Source organism: Botrytis sinoallii (genome assembly GCF_014898435.1).
Source record: "Botrytis sinoallii strain Bc 23 chromosome Unknown BSIN_007, whole genome shotgun sequence".
In the NCBI taxonomy this organism is placed as follows: Eukaryota; Fungi; Ascomycota; class Leotiomycetes; order Helotiales; family Sclerotiniaceae; genus Botrytis; species Botrytis sinoallii.
Window position 1 is genome coordinate 1,587,660 of NW_024066034.1, and position 19,231 is coordinate 1,606,890.

At 42.0% G+C, this 19,231-nt stretch overlaps 4 protein-coding genes across 4 annotated transcripts; all 4 read right to left on the reverse strand.

Annotated features, from left to right (window-relative positions):
• Nucleotides 1-113: 113 nt before the first annotated feature.
• On the reverse strand, nt 114-8,378 carry EAF02_004893 (uncharacterized protein). The gene is made up of 11 exons (XM_038900941.1): nt 7,970-8,378; nt 7,740-7,847; nt 7,616-7,683; nt 5,865-7,560; nt 5,749-5,793; nt 3,479-3,695; nt 3,155-3,420; nt 2,482-3,098; nt 2,143-2,431; nt 1,065-2,074; nt 114-1,009 (listed from the first exon to the last, which is right to left on the reverse strand). Exons 1-11 carry the CDS (start codon nt 8,140-8,142, stop codon nt 267-269), a joined length of 5,232 nt encoding a protein of 1,743 aa, XP_038759453.1. The 5' UTR covers nt 8,143-8,378; the 3' UTR covers nt 114-266.
• A 461-nt stretch (nt 8,379-8,839) lies between these two features.
• On the reverse strand, nt 8,840-10,808 carry EAF02_004894 (uncharacterized protein; the record flags this gene model as incomplete). The annotated part of the gene is made up of 4 exons (XM_038900942.1): nt 8,840-9,049; nt 9,153-10,290; nt 10,337-10,379; nt 10,742-10,808. The coding sequence occupies 4 exons, from the start codon at nt 10,806-10,808 to the stop codon at nt 8,840-8,842; spliced, it is 1,458 nt and encodes a 485-aa protein (XP_038759454.1).
• Nucleotides 10,809-12,290: 1,482 nt separating this feature from the next.
• On the reverse strand, nt 12,291-13,859 carry EAF02_004895 (uncharacterized protein; the record flags this gene model as incomplete). The annotated part of the gene is made up of 1 exon (XM_038900943.1): nt 12,291-13,859. One exon carries the CDS (start codon nt 13,857-13,859, stop codon nt 12,291-12,293), a length of 1,569 nt encoding a protein of 522 aa, XP_038759455.1.
• A 1,792-nt stretch (nt 13,860-15,651) lies between these two features.
• Nucleotides 15,652-16,725, reverse strand: EAF02_004896 (uncharacterized protein; the record flags this gene model as incomplete). Its single annotated transcript, XM_038900944.1, has 5 exons — nt 15,652-15,913; nt 15,947-16,035; nt 16,059-16,202; nt 16,254-16,543; nt 16,590-16,725. The coding sequence occupies 5 exons, from the start codon at nt 16,723-16,725 to the stop codon at nt 15,652-15,654; spliced, it is 921 nt and encodes a 306-aa protein (XP_038759456.1).
• Nucleotides 16,726-19,231: the final 2,506 nt, after the last annotated feature.

Below are 19,231 nucleotides of genomic sequence, written 5' to 3' on the forward strand. Positions count from 1 at the left end.
CTTAAGATTCTAGAATTATGGCACAATGCAAGTAGAGAAGATACAAAAGACGACCATTGCTTTATAGTAAACTTGGATAACCTATTATTAAGGTGATAAATTACAAGTCTACATGCACTTTGCACTCGCGTGCTTATCAATATCTAAAGCCGTACACCAAAACCATACAAAAGTTCCATCCGCCTCTGAAGAAGAAGCCTTTTAGATCCTTTGCACACGCCTCATCTTCTAATACACCAGAGCCCCAAATGAAACGAATAATTTACCTAATTACTAACATTGCCACTCTCCAAATCCCCATCCTTCTCAGAGAACTCAACATGAGCCTTCGTCCCCTTCCTAGTAATATGCGTACTCTGCGCCTTCAAAATCTCCATAATCGCCATTCCGGGGTCCTCATCATCGGCGTTGCTTCTCACATCGATTGTCTTTCTGGCCTGGACCCTGAAATAAACCCTCTTGGCCCACTTCCAAGACTCTATTCCTACAAAGAACAAGAATGACTCGACAAATACAATTCCCCATTCCCAACTGATACCCTCATGTTTAAATACCTTTCGGTTGATCACAGGGATATAAAGTGTGGGGAATACAGTTACGAATCCAGCAACAACAGCCCAGAACAAAAGTTTGTTTGCCCAGATATCGTGGATCCATTGAGTGAAGTACTTTTTGCTTCCAGGTTGCATGCGGAAGAAAGATCTTCGCATATTGATCATTTCCCAAGCGAGGAAGAGAGAGAACCAGGTTAAGCAGACGAATGTAGTTGCTCGAGCTCGGAAAACGGTATCGCATTGATCGGAATAACGATCGTTGCAGTCGAAGCCGAGATCACCGTTGCCCCAACCGAAGAGAACGAGGGAGAAAGCGGAGAGACAGAGAGCTGCCATCCAGAGGCCGTAGACCACCATGTCTATCATTATTTCTAAAGTGAATATACCGTTCTGAGGTGGTCGATTCATGATATCCGGTGCGGCGGCCTCGAAACCAAGACCCATATCTGGCATACCTGAGTTTTATTGTGTTAGTAAACGACTCTTGATATGATTTTGGCGAGATCTTACCTGATGTGATCATGATAACCCATAGAATCTCTACAGGTGCCAGTGGAAACACTGAAGTTCCCATATTATCCTTGAACGCGAGACCAATGAGAAGTGTGCAAGCTTGAGCAATGTTCTGCGCCAGCAAATGTAATACGAATTTTTGAATGTTGTCAAACATTCTTCTCCCTTCTTCAACAGCATTAAGGATTGAAGCAAAATTGTCGTCCGTAAGGATAATATCCGATGCATCCTTAGCTACATCCGACCCTGCTTCACCCATGGCAATACCAACATCTGCTCTCTTCAGTGAGGGAGAATCGTTGACACCATCACCTGTCATAGCAGCAAATTTTCCTTTTCTGTGAAGAGCTTCGATCATCCTAACTTTTGTCTGTGGTGAGCAGCGTGCTATTACCAGAGGTAGCATTGGGAGAGCATCAATTTCTCCATCGCTGAGCCTGTCGAAGTCGCTTGCTTTCATAACCATCGCGTTCATGACAGCTTGCCCTATCGTAGAAGAATCCTGAGGTAAGATTCCTACCTGTCCTGCGATAGCACGAGCTGTTTCTGGATGATCGCCAGTGAGCATATGAACCTTGATACCAGCCTGGTGGCATTTTTGCACCGACTCCAACGACTCTACTCGCGGAGGGTCATAAATTCCAATCAGTCCATGAAACATTAAATCTTTCTCTACATCTGCGCGATCATGCTTAGCATTGATTCCGGTATAATGTTCCCATGGTTTACCAGCCAAAGCTAAAACGCGGAGCCCATCGGCGGCAATAGCTTCCATGTTGTTGAGAATATCCTCGCGCATTCCTTCGTCCATTTCTACAACTTCTCCGTCTCGCATTGTCATTTGTGAACATGATGAAAGAATCCGCTCGACTGCGCCCTTTGTGAAAACCTGTGCGCTATCAGATCGTTCATGTTTGAAAATAACAGACATTTTCTTGACATCAGAATCGAAAGGGAATTCGGCGATTTGTTTCCATTGAGGCGCGTCTCCAGAAGTCCATCGTTCCCTATTCCAGTTGAATCTAGAAGCAAGACTTGAATTGCGATCTCCGTCGGGTCACCTCTTGCTTTCCACTCGTTATCAATTTTATGAATATGCGCAAGATTTGCCATTGAGGCAATATTAAGGAAAGCTTGAAGATCGGCGTTGTTTTGTAGAAGATTTGAGAAGGAATCCGATTTTGCTTCATCCTTTTCATTGCGCGCTTGATGTGGAGACTTTTCGCTGTGAAATAAACCTCCATCTTCGGGGTCGAATGCTTCACCGGAATCACCAACCGAGTAAGTTCCCCTAGCGGGCAGCCATACCTTTTTCGTTATCATCTTGCCTTGAGTAAGAGTTCCAGTTTTATCCGAGCAAATATCTGCAAAAGTCAATTATCGAGCATTTTTACGAGAAAAGAAAGAGTCTTACCAGTAACGGCGCCTAGGGCTTCCAGGGCATTCATTTTGCGAACAACTACATGTTTGTTGTACATTACGTTAGCTCCTGCGGCCATAGTGATAGTTAAGACTACTACCAGAGAAGCCGGAATCATCGAAAGTCCTGTGGCTACAGCGTAAATGATGACTTCTTGGTTATTGGAAAATCCATTCGCAGCTAACACGATAATTGCACAGATAACGGCGACGACGAATAGGCCACAAGCAAGTTGGGCCAGCTTCCTTTGCAATGGGGTACCAATATTTGTGCCAAGAAAATTGCCAATATAATCAAACACGGTAAGAAGCCCAGCCTGGGCATATCTGTGCGGCAAAGCTTTGCCATCCTCATTACGTTTGACCTCGCGGACTTTACGCCTCTGCTGTCGAAGACTCACGGCAATCGATCCAACTTGTGATTTCATACCCACTGCAAATATGATGCCGCGTGCTCGACCTTTGGTGACAGTGGTAGAGCTGAAAGCAACATTAAGACGATCACCCGCGCTGGCATTCTCAGGAAAAACTGCATCAGAATTCTTTTCGATGGGTAGCGATTCTCCTGTCAATATCATCTCATCGGTCTCAAAGTTCATACTTTCAACTAATCTACATACGGTCTGTTAGCATAGACTAAGGACGAAGGGGTTGTTCTGGGCAAGTACCTCATATCTCCTGGAATTGTGTCACCGGTTTTGACCTCAACCATGTCGCCAATAGTAATTGTGACGGTAGCTACCGATCGAATTCCCCCTTCTCTAACAGCATGTGCCGTAGGCGAACTCAAGGATCGTAAAGAATCCATAGTCTTTTCTGCCTTGAACTCATTGTAAAAGCCAATCACAATATTGAGAAATATGACTGCCGAGATGACACCACCTTCAATATATGAGCCGATACCGAAACTCACGGCCATGGCCAATATTAGGACCTGTAACAAACCTGGGTGAGTAAGGGAAACTTGACTGTATGGATAGGAGTAAACAAACCAAGATCATTGCATTGCAAATTTGATGAATAAGAATCTGTACTGGTTGAACACCAGGTCCCTCATCAAGTTCATTATTCCCATACAGTTCAAGACGTCTTGCTGCTTCAGCTTCTGTGAGTCCATCCTCAAGGTTTGCTTCCAATTCATGTGCAACCTGCACGTACTCTAAGGCATGAGCTGGCTTAGACAAAGGTTTGTTGACTGTCCTGAGACTTCTTCGACGATGTTAGCTCTAGCCATGTCTTATTATATGATGGAGTAATGATAGGATGTGTCGGAATGAATATGAGATCATCAGGGCGAAATTGACCTGAATAATATAAGAATATCGTTAGAAGGACGTGGTAATATGTCTATCGAGAAAAATAACTTTCACATTTGGGGAGACATGTTCTTCATATATAGTAAAAATGTATCACAATTGGCAAGGATACCAATCCATACTTATCTATAGACTACAGTGACCAAGAGGCTAGATCTTGGTAGCACAAGGTTAATTCTATAGGGCCTATATAAGTGTACCCCGCGAGTTTGAATGGAATGCCATCATTGAAATCGGTATATCCTTATCAAATGGCACCAAACTAAGAAACAAATGGCTCCGCCACTAGAGCGTCGACGAAATGTTCTATGTCTTGGAGCCAAGCAAAAGTAGAAAGGCCAAGATGGCCAGAGTAAAGAACAAGCCGCAGTCCATTGCCATTCACTTGATAGACAATAGAAATCAGCCGAGAAAACGATACCAAGACTCTGTGTTTGAACATAACCCTACACAAAATCGAGATTCGATGCGGCACTTCAAGTTGTTGATGAGTTGTAGTATTCGAGGTTGAAATAAAGTTCAACGATCTTGCAGGCGTCGCTTATTGCTGACTAATACCAGCAAGTCAAGCCTACTAAAAACTGCCTAGAACATGTTGCGATAGCACCATATCTTGGACTTACTTGGCCTACCAATTTAGTGGTCAATGTCGGAGAGAAGTTTCCAATCTATGACATATTAGCACGTAGAACCAATCGGGATCTTCAAAAACGCCACATGGTCTGCAGAATACCCAGAGCATGACTCTTGGCTCTCCTAACATCAACACACACTATAACGTGATCGGTCGCGTGACCTACTAAACTACATCGGCGTCATGGTTAATAGAGTTCAATGCCTAGAGAGGAACTAGATAACGCGAGGCAGAAATATTATCCGACAACCGGTCCTGTTCATACAATCCATCAACTTCCTATCGGACCCCTCCTCCTTTTTCGGAATTCCTTCCCTAGAGCCTAGTACTGGTATCCCACACATCTTTTCTCCATCTCCCCGCTTTCTTCCCCAGAATACTACTACCCCATCTTCCTTTACCTACCATGACTTCACCAAAGTGTTCTAAAAGCCCGGACCCCAGAGAAGTAGAAGAAAACAGCGTTGCCACGACACTTGTGCTGGCATTGCCCAACCAAACTTCGTAGAATTCCAAGATTCTGACTTCTCAAGACAGTAGTAAAGTTACTATTACCATTAAGTTCCTCATGCTACCTCAGTTCTGCTGAGATCATCTGATGGCATAATTCCAACGATCTTCGAGACTTATGGACGAAACTTCTCGAAGATTCGACTATGATTCTGCCTACTGCCTACTTTTGCCCTCCCTATCTGCTTAGCATTGGTTGAAGCGACAAATTGAATCTACCGACATCCTCAATCTCCTTAGACTTCTCGTTCTGGTGTTCTCCTATGCTGGCTATCAGCGCCAATCAATACCACATTGCCATTCGATCATTCACTTCAAGTAGCCAGATATTCAAAGTTCGCAATTGAAATATTCATAACCATCAATTCATGTCAATCCATCCTTCCCATGCACCCCTTGATTCATCCATTACTATCCTTCCTATATACAGACACTGATCTTTCACTAGTTACTTCCTCCCTTTTATCTATCCATTCCCTAGTCCCCCCCTTTCTTGCTTTCAAACATCCCCACATCCGAGTCTCTAACCAATATTCCCTCCCCATATTTTCATTCTTCAAGCAATTTCCAATTAGAAATTTTGAAAGCCAGGCTGAAACCAGAACCACGCAATTCAACGAAAACGAAAAGACTTTTGAATTGTTTCGCCTTTCCGCCCATGATGCATACCAGCAGGAAAAAAAGACGCCCAGATATCAACTATAAGATGCCATCATTTATGTAAAAAGTTGTTGTAAAAAGTAATTTTGTAAAGAGAAAAAGTTACACGAAGGAGAGAAACAGGGTATTTATCCATGTAAACCGCAAGTTCTCTCTTTTATCATCTTTCTTCTTTCTTTGTCTTTCACTATTGATATTGTTAGTACAGGCTCAATTTATAGCAAGATCAGTGGGGAATCAGGATAAAATATGGAGTACAAACCTGGATCGTAGACTAAGAAGTCATGTAGAGCATTTCCGGCTGGTACCATTGGCAAGACGGGTACCTTCTTATCGGTAACAACCTCCAAGAGTGCTGGTCCATCACTGTCAATCAACCATTTCAAAGAATCTCTTACGTCATCTGGCTTAACACATCTTCTGTGTTGAACACCCATTGCATCTGCCAATTTCATGAAATCTGGGTTGACACTGTGAGTATGAGCGTATCTATCCTGGTAGAAGATGTTTTGCCATTGAGTAACCATTCCCTGCTCTTCGTTGTTAAGGACAATAACCTTGACGCCGATGTTGAATTGAGCTGCAGTGGAGAGTTCAGTAAGTGTCATGTTGAACGATGCATCTCCATCAATATCGATGACAAGAGCATCAGGTTTGGCAACCTTTGCACCGATAGCTGCTGGAAGTCCGTAACCCATGGTACCGAGACCACCAGATGTGATCATGGTTCTTGGATATCTCCATCTGAAATGTTGTGCAGTCCACATTTGATGTTGACCAACACCAGTAGCGATGATGGTCTCTTGCTTTCTATCGGCAGTCAGATTTGAGAGTTCCTCGATCAAAGTTTGTGGCTTGATGAGACCATCTCGTTCGGCCTTTTCGTAGTGAGAGAGAGGGAACTTCTCCTTCCAGAATCTAATTTGGTCAAACCATTCTTTGCGTTCATCCATGGTCTTCTTGTTGACGGCTGGAAGAAGTTGAGCAAGGTTGGTAACAACATCACCTTCAACAGCCTCGGTAGCCTGGACAACCTTGTTGATGTTCTTTGGCATAATTTCAAAGTGAACAATGCCACCACGACCTTCAGCTGCTGCCGCCTTTGCTGCTGGAGCAAACTTTGGAATGCTTCCAGTTACACGATCATCGAAACGTGCTCCAAGAGCAATAATAAGATCGGCTTCTTGCATGGAGAGGTTAGCGTACGCAGAACCGTGCATACCAAGCATGTGTAAAGACTTCTCATCAAGCTCGTCAAATCCACCAAGACCTTGGAGAGTGGTTGTGACAGGGATGGATGCCTTTTCAGCAAGCTCCTTGAGCAATTTGGGACCCTCTGGGGTAGAGATAACACCTTGACCAGCGTAAATGATTGGCTTTTTGGCGATGTTGATCAATTTTGCAACACGTTCAATTGAACCTGCAAGTTGTTTCTTTTGAACAGCCTGGGCCGCTCTTGAGGCTTGACTGGGTAAAGATGGCATAATGTGGTGGGTAGGAATGGCCTTTCGTAGAATACCAGCTGTGACATCCTTTGGTAAATCTACCAAAACTGGTCCAGGTCTTCCAGAAGTAGCGATTTCGAAAGCCTCCTTGATTCTTCTTGGGAGCTCAGCAATATTCTTAACCATAACATTCCATTTTGTGCAAGCTCTCGAGATACCAACGATATCGGCCTCTTGGAAAGCATCACTTCCAATAGCGGTTGTAACGACTTGTCCGGTGAAAACAACCATTGGTGTTCCATCAGATAAAGCGTCCTGCATTGGAGTAATAACGTTGGTAGCACCAGGTCCAGATGTAACGAGAACAACACCAGGTTTACCACAAGCTCTGGCATACCCTTCCGCCATATGACCAGCACCTTGTTCATGTTTTGGTAAGATAAATTCGAAATGTTTCGAATTATAAATCGCATCGAAAACTGGTAAAATCGCTCCTCCTGCATAACCAACTATTTCTCTATTAGCTTGAATCCTTGACAAGTTGGAGAAAAAAAAAATACTCACAGATGTGTTTGACATCTTGCCGTAACATCATTTCATGGAAAATCTCTCCACCGGTCATACCGATAAATCTATGCCAGAATTAGGAACTTCTTGTGTCACCTCGCTGAAAATGGGTATAACATACGACTCATCCATCTCCGAGTATTTTTGTCCCTGTCCGGCCAATTCCTTGCCTGAATCTTTTTTCGAAGGTGTAGTATTGAATGCTGGACTTGGACTTTCCCTAACTTGACTATATTCACATGTCAGTCCACTGTCTTGCATCCCAAAGTGACTCACCCCCAATTTCAGGATTGAGAGAGAAATTCAAACCCGCCGAAAATATCCATAGATGGAAATTAAAGAGAGTCATACTTAGCAGCTTGAGGAGCAACAGTAGCTTGTGCTCTTGTCCCCTTCTTCTCAACCATAATACCACCCGCCGCCTTCACACGATTCGACAAACCCCTTGCACCAGCGACATCCATCCATTTTGCATTGCTACCAATTGTGCGAATAGCACGCCTGGCGGGTATTGAACGAAACATCTTGACTTCTGTTCAATTTCAGGGCGGAGTTTCTGTAGATATGTTCCGATATCGAACCTCAAGAGGCAAACGAATAAAGAGAAGAAGTGAAAGTAATTACAATGGCTCAACTAAATCCGGAAGAAGAAATTGAGTAATTTCTCAATTGAATCTTGCTCAGAGGAAGAGAGGTAATTGTCGCAAAAAAACTCTATGAGGAAAAAAGAGTTTGTAGGAAAGTTGAGAAAATATGACTTTAGAGTTGTGATTCATACCCTCCAACAATATTTCCTGGAACCCTCAGTCCGCCCTTTTCCTAATTTTCTAGCGGTATCGGGGGCAAAATGTGGGGTAGCGAGTGGAAAGATCTTCTTAGTCTTTTGGTCAATCTGATTGGTTGGGGAAGTGAAGAGTGCATAAATTGTGCATAAAGAGGCACTCCAATCAACAATCATCTTTTACTGTTTTATGATTTTTTATGACTTTCCATGTTCTAGATTGGGTGGATAAATCCAAGTGATGAGGTCAATGCATCTAAAATGAGAGTCTACCTACGACCTACATGTGGATATCGCAACAGGTAGGTAGGTATTCTTGTCAACTGGGTTTGCTTTGCTTTATAGGAGTGAGAAGTAATGAAATGTGTGAATTAGATATTGAAAGTCTGCATTCACTTCCAATTTCATCCCGTAAAATCAATAAGGATACCAGACCTCAATCACAACTTAAAGTCCCCGTTGACTTTCTCCCATCCTCTTACTACTCCCTCATTCTCCCCAATATCCACCATCCCAGCAACCTTCTCAGCCAACGCAACCTTCAACGTTCTTGATCTCTCTGTGCATAACTCATAGATAGTACTCAGGTTGAATGTTAAAGCGTGGAAAGAATTGTCTTCTGCAATTAGTGATTCGAGAATGGTTCTTGCCTGTTGGTTGAATTGTGAGTATGTGTGATGTAGCGGGCTCCATAGTGGAAGAAGTGATAGTCGTAGCAGGAAAAAGATATTGGAGGGAGGAAATGATACATACCTCATCGCCACGACCCAAGTACAATAATGTTACACCAAGGTTTTGCCTCCACATAGCCTTTTCTCCTTTTCCAGCCATCGTTTCCTCGTTGGCAATGAGTTCTTCCCAAATGACAACTGCTTCCTCATACTTCCCTTCAGCAACAAAAGCAAGAGCTCTGATTGTTCCATCTATTTCACTCGCCTTGAATTCTCCCCCATTCGGCTTTCTCAGACACTCCCTTGCAGCATCAATGTCCCCCAAACACAACCACAGTAATGCTTTCTTAGCCCTCAATTCCTCATCGCCCTCTTCATTAACCTTCAAAGTCTTCAAATGCATCCCCGCTCCCACTAAATCTTCCATCTCAATCAGCGCACTAGCAACTCTGATACCCAAATCCGCCAATCTGCTTTCCCATAACTCGATCTCGCCATCTAAGGCATCACCTGCTGCCTTACGCTTCTTTAATTTTGTCAACATACTTCTAGCATCTCTAGCTAGGTCATAGTACCCCATAACACCTCTTCTCGCATCCCCTAATCCCATGCCTTGCAATCGAACTGCCAAAACCCTCAGCTCCCATCCTACCATATGAGTATCCGTTTCATCATCTCGATAGTAAGCAGCATTAAGGTCTTCGAGAGCTTTAACTTCTTGAGCCGCAAGTTGTGTCTGGTTACAGAGCGTAAGACATGCTAGACGAATATAGAAGAGGTTGAAAATCTCATCATGTGATGAAGGTCCAGGAGTAGATGTTAATAGCGTAGCACTCAGAATAGCCGCAGCTCGAAAATAGCCCGCTGCCAGGAGTGACGAAAGAGTATTGATATCAGGGTTAGGGGGGAGTGATGAAGCTGGGGAAGAACGAAATGGTGGTGGGATTTCAAGAACGGGTAGAGGATGATAGATTTCTGGACGTAAGAGATATGTGAAGTCTTTCTGAAGTGTTGAGACTGTTGACTGAAATGATGTATTTTGTGATGGCGAGAGCGATGTGGGAGCTGTCATGAAAGTGTTGATCGATAAATTCGAACCGGGACTCGGTGACGGAAGCCTAGGTGTTCGGCTTCTTGGCGCCGGGCCGCCTGGTGAAAGTGTTCGTGTTTGTGTGGCATTGATGTAATTTGTAGGCGACAAGGGACTATTCAGAGGTGAACTGTCTGAACTTAGTACTTGTTCTTACACATGGGAGTGATACGCACTCGTTGATATCTAACGGGCCTCTTGTCGGTCGTCTGGGTAAAGCTGTTATGCGATCAGTCAAGTGCTGCTTGTTTCGATCCATTATTGAGTTGTTGTTCCAAGGATAGAAATTAAATATCGAAGGTGTTGAATTACAGACACAGATAACATCTAAACAAGGCACCTTTCATGGGAAGCCACGTGCCAAGGTGCCTCTACCGTATTCATGAAAGTCGCGCACTCGTGTGGCTTCCAAGATAACCAAAGATAGAAACGCGGTTCTCCGACTATCTCTGGATTCTTCTAGGTATAACAACATCATTTCATCCGAACTAATGACTGTAACTCTCGGAAGGTCCTCATGGTGGTGGAGGATGTTGCTTCAGACGCTGGCCCGTTGCATTGCGACAAAGAAGAAATCTTACCTCTCCCCGAAGAAGCTTGCCTAACATGTTTTTTCCCTCCCGACCCGGCTGATGAAGTACCTTCCATTTTGCGATCTGCTTTGATGATATCAGATATGAGGGACGATGAGCGAATCAATCAACGTTCTAGGTTTATGCATTTCAATTGAGGTATGCAACCGTGCACATAGTTTTAAAGCCATTTTGCCCCTCTTTTTTCTATCACCGACTTTATAAAAGGACCTCATCATCTCCCTTATTGTATTGCTATGGAATTTTTATGATTCGTTTATCAAATTAACTTACTCTGTACAGAGTGTTTTTCATTTCATTTTTCTACTTCTCTAGAGGCATTGTTGCTACAACACGATCTTCCGGAAAGCTCCTCCCCTGTTACATTACCTCCGGAATCGTTATATATACCAATGAGTATTGGACAAGAATTTGTGCCACTTCACGCAAAATCATTTTGATTTTATTGATTATCCTTCGTATTTTTCAATAGGTACTGATACAATATATGCACCCATTTGGCATTTCATTTTGGTCACTACAGCTTCTTATATTACACATGGTGAGGACTATTCGCAGAACCGCTCCTGAGAACTATCTATGTACCACGGGAAACAGGAATAGACCATCCTATTTGACGACATAGAAAGATCACAATCTCTTGCGGAAGTGCTATTTACTATCAAGTATCATGATATAATCATGCAAACCAAACCATCGTTCCAAATACTACGTATCCACAGCGTTGAAGAGAATAGCAGCTTAGCTATGTAATGGAACACATCTAGGGCGACTAACTCCTATACGTCAAATTTCAAATCACTACCTACCTACCTAAAGATAGGTAAACCAGATCAATAAATAGATATAAACACACGATCCCTTCCCCATCATCTTCCAAACTCCTACACATCAACAACCCCAAGCTACTGGATCTATGTACCTACCTACCTAGTAGGTAGAGTAGATATACACCATACACTTCGCTTCGCCGCATTGTCACCAGTAGCTCTCTTCCCAAATACCTATCTACAGATCGACATCTGATAATAACCAAGCATTCTGAATGTATGTTTGGGATACCCATTTCTATTGATCAGACTGGATAACTCTCAAGAGTCACCCTGCTGGAATCTGTCTGGCTAGTTTGGGGATCACTTTAGGATAGATTCCTTCGATAGTCATCTATCTAATAAATAGATATACAAAGCGTTAGGTAGAAAGTAAACACTCATCTCACTCTCCATTTTGTATAAATTATATTCGAACAAACACCTCCCTCCTCATCAAGATATTCGGGTATGAAGTTATCTGTCTCAAAATATTAACATATAGACTATAGCAGACAATGTATAAAAAATTCATTTTCGGTTTCAAATCCATCCATAAAATGACTCTCAGGCTTATTCACAATTCTACGATTTCATTCCCGTGAGACTCATTTCATCTAGTACATAATATCCGTCGAAAATAGGATCTATAATAAAAATGGGAATAAATTCTATAAAGGGTATTGGTACCGCAAGGCTTTTTATCATCTCTAATAGTTAACTTCCACCTAAGCAACATTTCCACCTTCAACAACAAATACCGCACTTCCGCTACCAGGTTTGCTAACCACGATTGCCGCTTCCCTCTGCTCCTTGGACAAGTCCTTTTTTGAGTAATACTCCTTCTCCCAAGCCTCTTTAACCGCATCAACCTTATTCGCAGGTACCAAATGTACACTGCATCCGCCCCATCCGGCACCAGTCAATCTACTTCCATAGCTGCCTGCTTTCTTTGCTATTTCACAAAGTTCGTCTAGTTCGGGACAACTGCAGTCAAAGTCTTCTCTGCAGCTGGTTTGGGTTTCGTTCATTAGGTCACCCAGCTTTCGGTTGAAAGTTTCAGTGGAATCACCACCATCGGCATTGAGATAGGATTCGGGATGTTCGAGAACTTTCATAAACTTTAGAACTCGAAGGGCCTCGGTGAAAACGTGAAGGGTTCTTTGGCGAAGCTTAAAATGTTCAGCGCGGACGGGGAATGTGGAAGTGAAGCGCTCGTTAAACTCAGGGACTGTCATGTTAATGACGGATGCAATTTCTTCTCTAGTATATCCCTCTTCTTTTGTGAATGTTTTCTTTGTGAGTTCAATAAGTTCCGAAAGTTGTTCTTCGAGCGGTGCAGTGGAATCTCCAAGATATTTGCTATGGAATCCGTGAAGCGAGACACCCAATGGTCCAGAGTCGGAAGGAAGGGGATCTTTAGATTTGTTGATAGCTGCGTGAAGATAGGCCGCGGCAAGACTGCATTCTACAACTCTCAAGTTGTAGCATACTGGACCAGTGACATGCTTATCAGCTGCAACAAACGATTGTGCAATAACGAATGTGAGTTCGGGGTTTGTTTTGGGGAAGTGGACGGGCTTTGCAGTCAAGGTTGGATTGAAAGAGACATATAATGCTGAGCCACGAATGGAGAAGACTGATGCAGATTGATCCATTCCGCCCGAGTTGACACCTACTGCTCTTTCACTGACAATTGCCAATTCTGTGAGTTGCGTCTTGTCAACAGATTGCTCGCCATTAGCAAACATAACTGCAAGGGCAGAAGCTGTAGTGAAAGCAGCAGAACTACTCAATCCACCACCAGCAGGTACGGTTCCATCCATCAAAACTTCCATACTCTTGGGTTTGAAGCCGTCTCCATGTTTCTTTCTCAATAACTCTAAAGCACCCCGGAGTCCAGACTTCAAGTAATTTGTCCACTCATGTACCTTGGAATCGATCTCCACTGCATCGAATGGTATATCGAATTCATGTGCTGGGAACTTATCTGCCTGCACATTCGAAACTCGCACCTTGAATGTTGTACTAGTCGAAGCGGATTCATCGATTTGGGTGGAAACTGCGAGTAAGGCATCTGCAGTTATGGCCATAGGCAAGACAGAGTACAAAGAGTAATCAATGTGCTCGCCGATAATGTTGACACGTCCTGGAGATCGTGAAACGAACTGCGCATCGTGTCCATAATTGCTCTTGAATTGCTTGAGAAGATTGTCCCATCTCTTGGTTTGTGCAGTCAAGGCATCTTCGGTGTAGATGTCTTTGAGAGACTTTGCGACAGGTACAATGCCAGCCATTATGAACGAAAGTTATCGAGAAGTAAGGGGTGTGCGGGTAGGATGGCTGTCGGTATGAATTGCTGCGAATTTACGAGCTTGCGAGTCTGCGACTGTGTAGGTAGGAAATCTGCAAGGTCAAAGATAGATGCTCATACAGGAAAAAAAACCGAGATATAGAAAAGTAAGTCTTACAATCACAAACCATCTGTCGGATCAAGAGGGGCACGAGATCATAACATTCACCATCACATATCTAGTACCATTTAGGGCAATACCTAGGTACAAGAGGAAGGACCCCGCCAAATTCCCCGCTGTGCCCCGAAGCCTTCTCCGGATTATTGGTGCGCCTCGTTCCGTCGTCCACTATTCATTTAGAGACGGAAAAACTTACCAGATTCCACTCGTATATGTGAATAAAAGCAAGCTTTACAGTGGAACATCAATCTGAGTGAAATTATAACCTTACTTTCAGCCACACATTCGGCTGGAACCGAGGAGAAAGGTTTGATAGTTGAGTACATACTACCCGGGCAAAGATGTTGACTACTCGGTATGTTGAGTAGAGCGAGTGAAGAAAACATTTATATTGATGCGAGGTATTTATAAGGTTACGGTAACCGATGTAGTCCAACATGGCCAATCACATTCATATCTAATTGCCCTCCTGCCCAGGTGAATATGATGAGCTGACGAAGGGGCTTATAATTACCCGATTGTTCAAGAGAAATAATGTAAGTTGTTATATAATTTCAGTTTCCTTCATATAGTAGGTAAATTATATCAAAACCGCATATCCTTCATTAAACCCATTCCATCTCGAATCATCCCCATCCATCCCATCTTTCCCTCCTCAAATTCTCACTCACCCCACTCACCCCCACCACTCCATTTCTCATTTCTCATTTCTCATTTCCCAATCCCCCCCCCCGCCAGCCAAACCATCCGAATTCCCCAGACAAATCCGACCGTACTCTCCGAACCTCCCTGGCCTCCTTTCCCAATACTACACCCTCTCGTGATCTGGAGAAGAGAAACCTAACACGAAGCAATCAAAGACTAGGTATTCTATTCGATTACTGAATCTGTATCTATCCAATGCATTTCTTCGAATATGATCTAATCTTTTGATATTGGAAATGTATCTATCCGATCGCCAAGTCTGAGAATAGGTAGGTAGGTATTCGATCTTGATGCTCTGCTGTTCCCAAACCATCACTCCAGCCAACGCACCACCAATATGGCATCGCCACAATGGCCTTTTCAACCAAAATGAGCGATCCTCTTAGGAGCGGATAACTTCGGCATTTATAGATGTGCAACAAAAAACGCAAATATCATTCTATTTGGTCTTTAAGGTTGCTTTGCGTGGCGAATGGTTATTTTAGGGATTGCCTGGTTACCTCCCTTGTTGACGAGTATCTAAAGGACTCGCAGATTCTTTCTCGGATGGGAAATTCGAATGCAGTAAGTAATAACATTATTATATTTAGATCTATTTATGTTTTGATGAAAAGCTATGTATGTGAAATTTGAATTATGTTTTAGCTTTCGATCCCTGATTGCTAGGTATCCAAAAGATATCCTAAACTCCTTCTTGATCTGTGTATGTCCATGTTGGTGAAGTAATATTTACATATACATTATGATATCCTAAATCGTCGTTCGCATGATATACATTTTTCCTTGCAGAATTCCAATCGCAATTAACCTATCATCCAAACGCCTATCGACGCCTATTATATATGCCCGATTTTTGAGGGTATATCATGTAGTAAAAAATGGAAGCCCTGACTCCTACCTTTCCATCAAATTAATGTCTGGTTTCAGTTCCTCCTGCACTGTGGCTTTTTCTCGCTTGTCTCCAATTCAAAACCAGAACTTCATCTCCACCTCCTGTGAGTCCCTTTCTCAAATACACCTGTCGAACCACATGTGTATCGACCAAATAGCTATCCAGAAATTTCCAGCTAATTTTCTGTGCCTCGTTCAATTCTGGCCGTGTTGGTGACAGACTATGTTCAACATCGAGATTTTTGTCATCCCAAGTCACTTCTGTTCTCCTCAAGTCGACACTTCCATCAATAATTGTCAAGTTACTAAATCACTCTTTGCCCCTCGCTCCAACGACCCCCTTGGGATATTTCGCGATGCTGAACCCATTGGTAAGGACGATATCGTTATCAAATTGCCAACGCTGTAGGAAGCATCGTCACACACATCTGATACTAGATGCATCTTATCCATCTCATAGGGATATTTGGTCGCCGATCCTGCTTTCCAATGATGTAAAGATAATACCTTTCTTCCATTCTCATAAAATCCAGAATGATCTCCCATGAAATCGATTTGTGGAAAGTCCAGCTACTGTTGTAAGTTGAGCTTTAGAATATTGGTTATATGCCAGTCCATCACCAGCGTATCCCCGGAAGTAAATCGCATGTTATTTTTTACACTCCTCATGTTCTCATGGATGATCTTTGCCAGTGGCGTGGAGAGGAAAGACGCCAGCCCCCTCCAAATGCCATCAATCCTGTACATTCTCACCGCTGCCCAATTCTCGGACAGTCCGCCGATGTATTGAGGCTGCGTATGGTCGTGAAGGGCAAGCTCGTCTAGTAGCCCACGCATGGAAGGGAAGAATGTGTCGTCGTCCATAACCACAGTCCATTTTGTTTTCTTATTGCGAGCCTTGTACATCAGATCTATTAGGGAAAAATAACGTTGATTGAAAAAGTCCTCTTCCTTGACGGGTGGTAATTATAGTGATGTCCATGCCTGCTTTGCGATATTCTTTCTGAAGTCGAGCCATTTCAGATTTAGATGCTAATATCTCTTCGCTTTCTTTGACTATTGCGATCAAACGAGCTCCACTGTGGGCAACCATCGTGCTAGGTGCATCTTTGTGTCCCGAAGACGCCTTATTGTGGTCTGCAGACCAAATATCATGTGCGAAGCGTCGATTTTCTGAATTGGAGGATAAGGAACTTCAAGAGTGAGCGGGGGAACAATGGTCGACGGTTCTATCAATAGAAAGCTCTGCGCGCTCGAAGATCTCAGGGCTGTCGAACAAGGACGCTTTTATCACGGTGACGGACGGTCTTCTCCATGATTAGGTTTCGCGATAATATCTCGCTGGGCACCTTTCAAAGGGTATGATAAATTGTACCTTCCCAACCACTCAAAATTTTCTGTGACATACAATCAGATGGCGAATTGATTCCAGCTAAATCACCTGTCCAATCCTCCTCGGCCAATTTGTATCCAAACCCATCTCCAAGTATTGCTGGTGATCCAAAATATGATGTCACATTAAGTGTACTATGGCGGGCAAACAATGTTTATTGCGAGAAACGATTATCGAAGACACAGCCAAAAGGATAGCCAAGCGGACGGGTTTCCTGGATTTCATGGCTCGATTGACTGAGAATAGGTGCAGAGAGAGCAACGAAAAAAACCCCAGAGTGAAGGAAAACCAAAAATATCGATGAAAGAAAAGAGTGGGCAAGAAATAAATGAGAATCAAGTAAAAGCTAGGTAAAAGCTAAAAACTCCACTAAGGCGATTAAGTCGAGTACTCTATTTCTCGGACTACCCCTATTTTGGGCCACTCTTATTATCAAAAATTTCATAAAATGATATTTTTTATTTTTTTATTTATAAAGAGAATTTATTGAACTTTTATATAAATATAATTTAGATCGACTTAAACTTATTCTGAAAATTTTTAGATTTTAGGATTTTTTTTATATTGAAATCTAAAATTTCAAAATATCGATTTTTTATTTTATATAAGAATTATATATAAATTTAAACTTTTATAAAATCTTTAATAACTTTTTAATAATAATTATTAAAAGAAAACTATATATCTTTTTAAAAATTTTGAATTTTAAATTTATATAGAATTAATAAATATAAAGATATAATATATAATAAATTTAAAATAATATAAATAATTCTTATTATTTTAAGAATATTTTATTAAATATTTATTTATTAAGAAATTTTCTATTTTTTGAAATCTATTAAATTAATATAATATAAATTTATTAAAAAAAATTATAATTTATTTTTTAACAATTTTTATTAGAAATTATTAAGATTTTATATGTCACGGATTGGTTTATAAACTCTACTTAGTAGGTTTGATGTTGATCAAACTACTTATACCCTTTTGGGGTTACGTGGCTTAGTGGTAGAGTACTTGGCGCCGTGACATTATAAAAATTTCAAATTTGTATATAATTCCTATATAAAATTTAAAAATCGATATTTTGAAATTTTAAATCTTAATATAAAAAAATCCTAAAAATCTAAAAATTTCAAAATAAGCTTAAATCGATTTAAATTATATATATATATATAAATTTTCAATAAATTCTATTCACAAATAAGAAAATTAAAAATTCCATTTTTGGTATAAAAAGTGATCAAAAAGTGGCCCAAAAGGGGGGGTGGCCAGAAAGTGGGGTATCCGACTTAGCAGATAGACTTGCAACCTTATCAACAATATATTTGGGGTAGATAGGGGGAAAGATCTTGAGAGGCGTAGTGGTGGTGTGGTACAAATGCCAACATACCAGAATGAGAGAAATTACAAGAAATTTCCAACCGATCTCCAACTTGTTAAGATAGTTTGAGATAGTCAGTGATTTTAATGGTTACTGACTTGTTTCCAGAGAATTGGCAACTGTATCATGTGCGCCATGATACTGGAAGGAAATGCTACCGGTCGACGCCTATCAGTTACAGTAGCACAATGAACACGATGGAACGTTTTCAACATGAACAAATCATGATATACCGGTACATTTCACTTGAAAAGATCTCGATTCGACGTGGACCCTGTTGAGCCTGCCTTGTTCTCATTTCACATTGGTGATACCGGTATTACCAAATTCATATACGTACCGAGAGAGAGCTCTTTACTGGTTCGCATTGATTGAAGATCCACTGTGAAATCTCGAAATGCCTACGATACCAACCTAGTAGATCTGGAGCCATAATCAATAAAGATCTAAGCGACACTCTAGAGTGAGCCTCCCCCTGTTTCCTTTGATGAACCATATTATGCAGAGAAGTAAGAAAGAAGGCATAACAAACGTCAAATGTTATATTGATGGCTCTGAAATTTGATGTAAGAAAAACGAAAGAAGGTAAGATTGTAGTGAAGAGAACGTAGAGTGGAATACGAGATAGCTAGCTGGTATATATACTCCGTGAAGAATATGCCGGGTGAGATCCTTCGGCTTTTAAAGGTCCGAGACATATCAAAGGAAGGAAGGTGTCTCGAGGGGTCATCAAATTGGTGATCTGAAGCGACAAGGCTGAGAATCTACTGTGGCTAGTAAAGGTCAATATGTGTGGCGTCATCAACAAACCGAGGATGC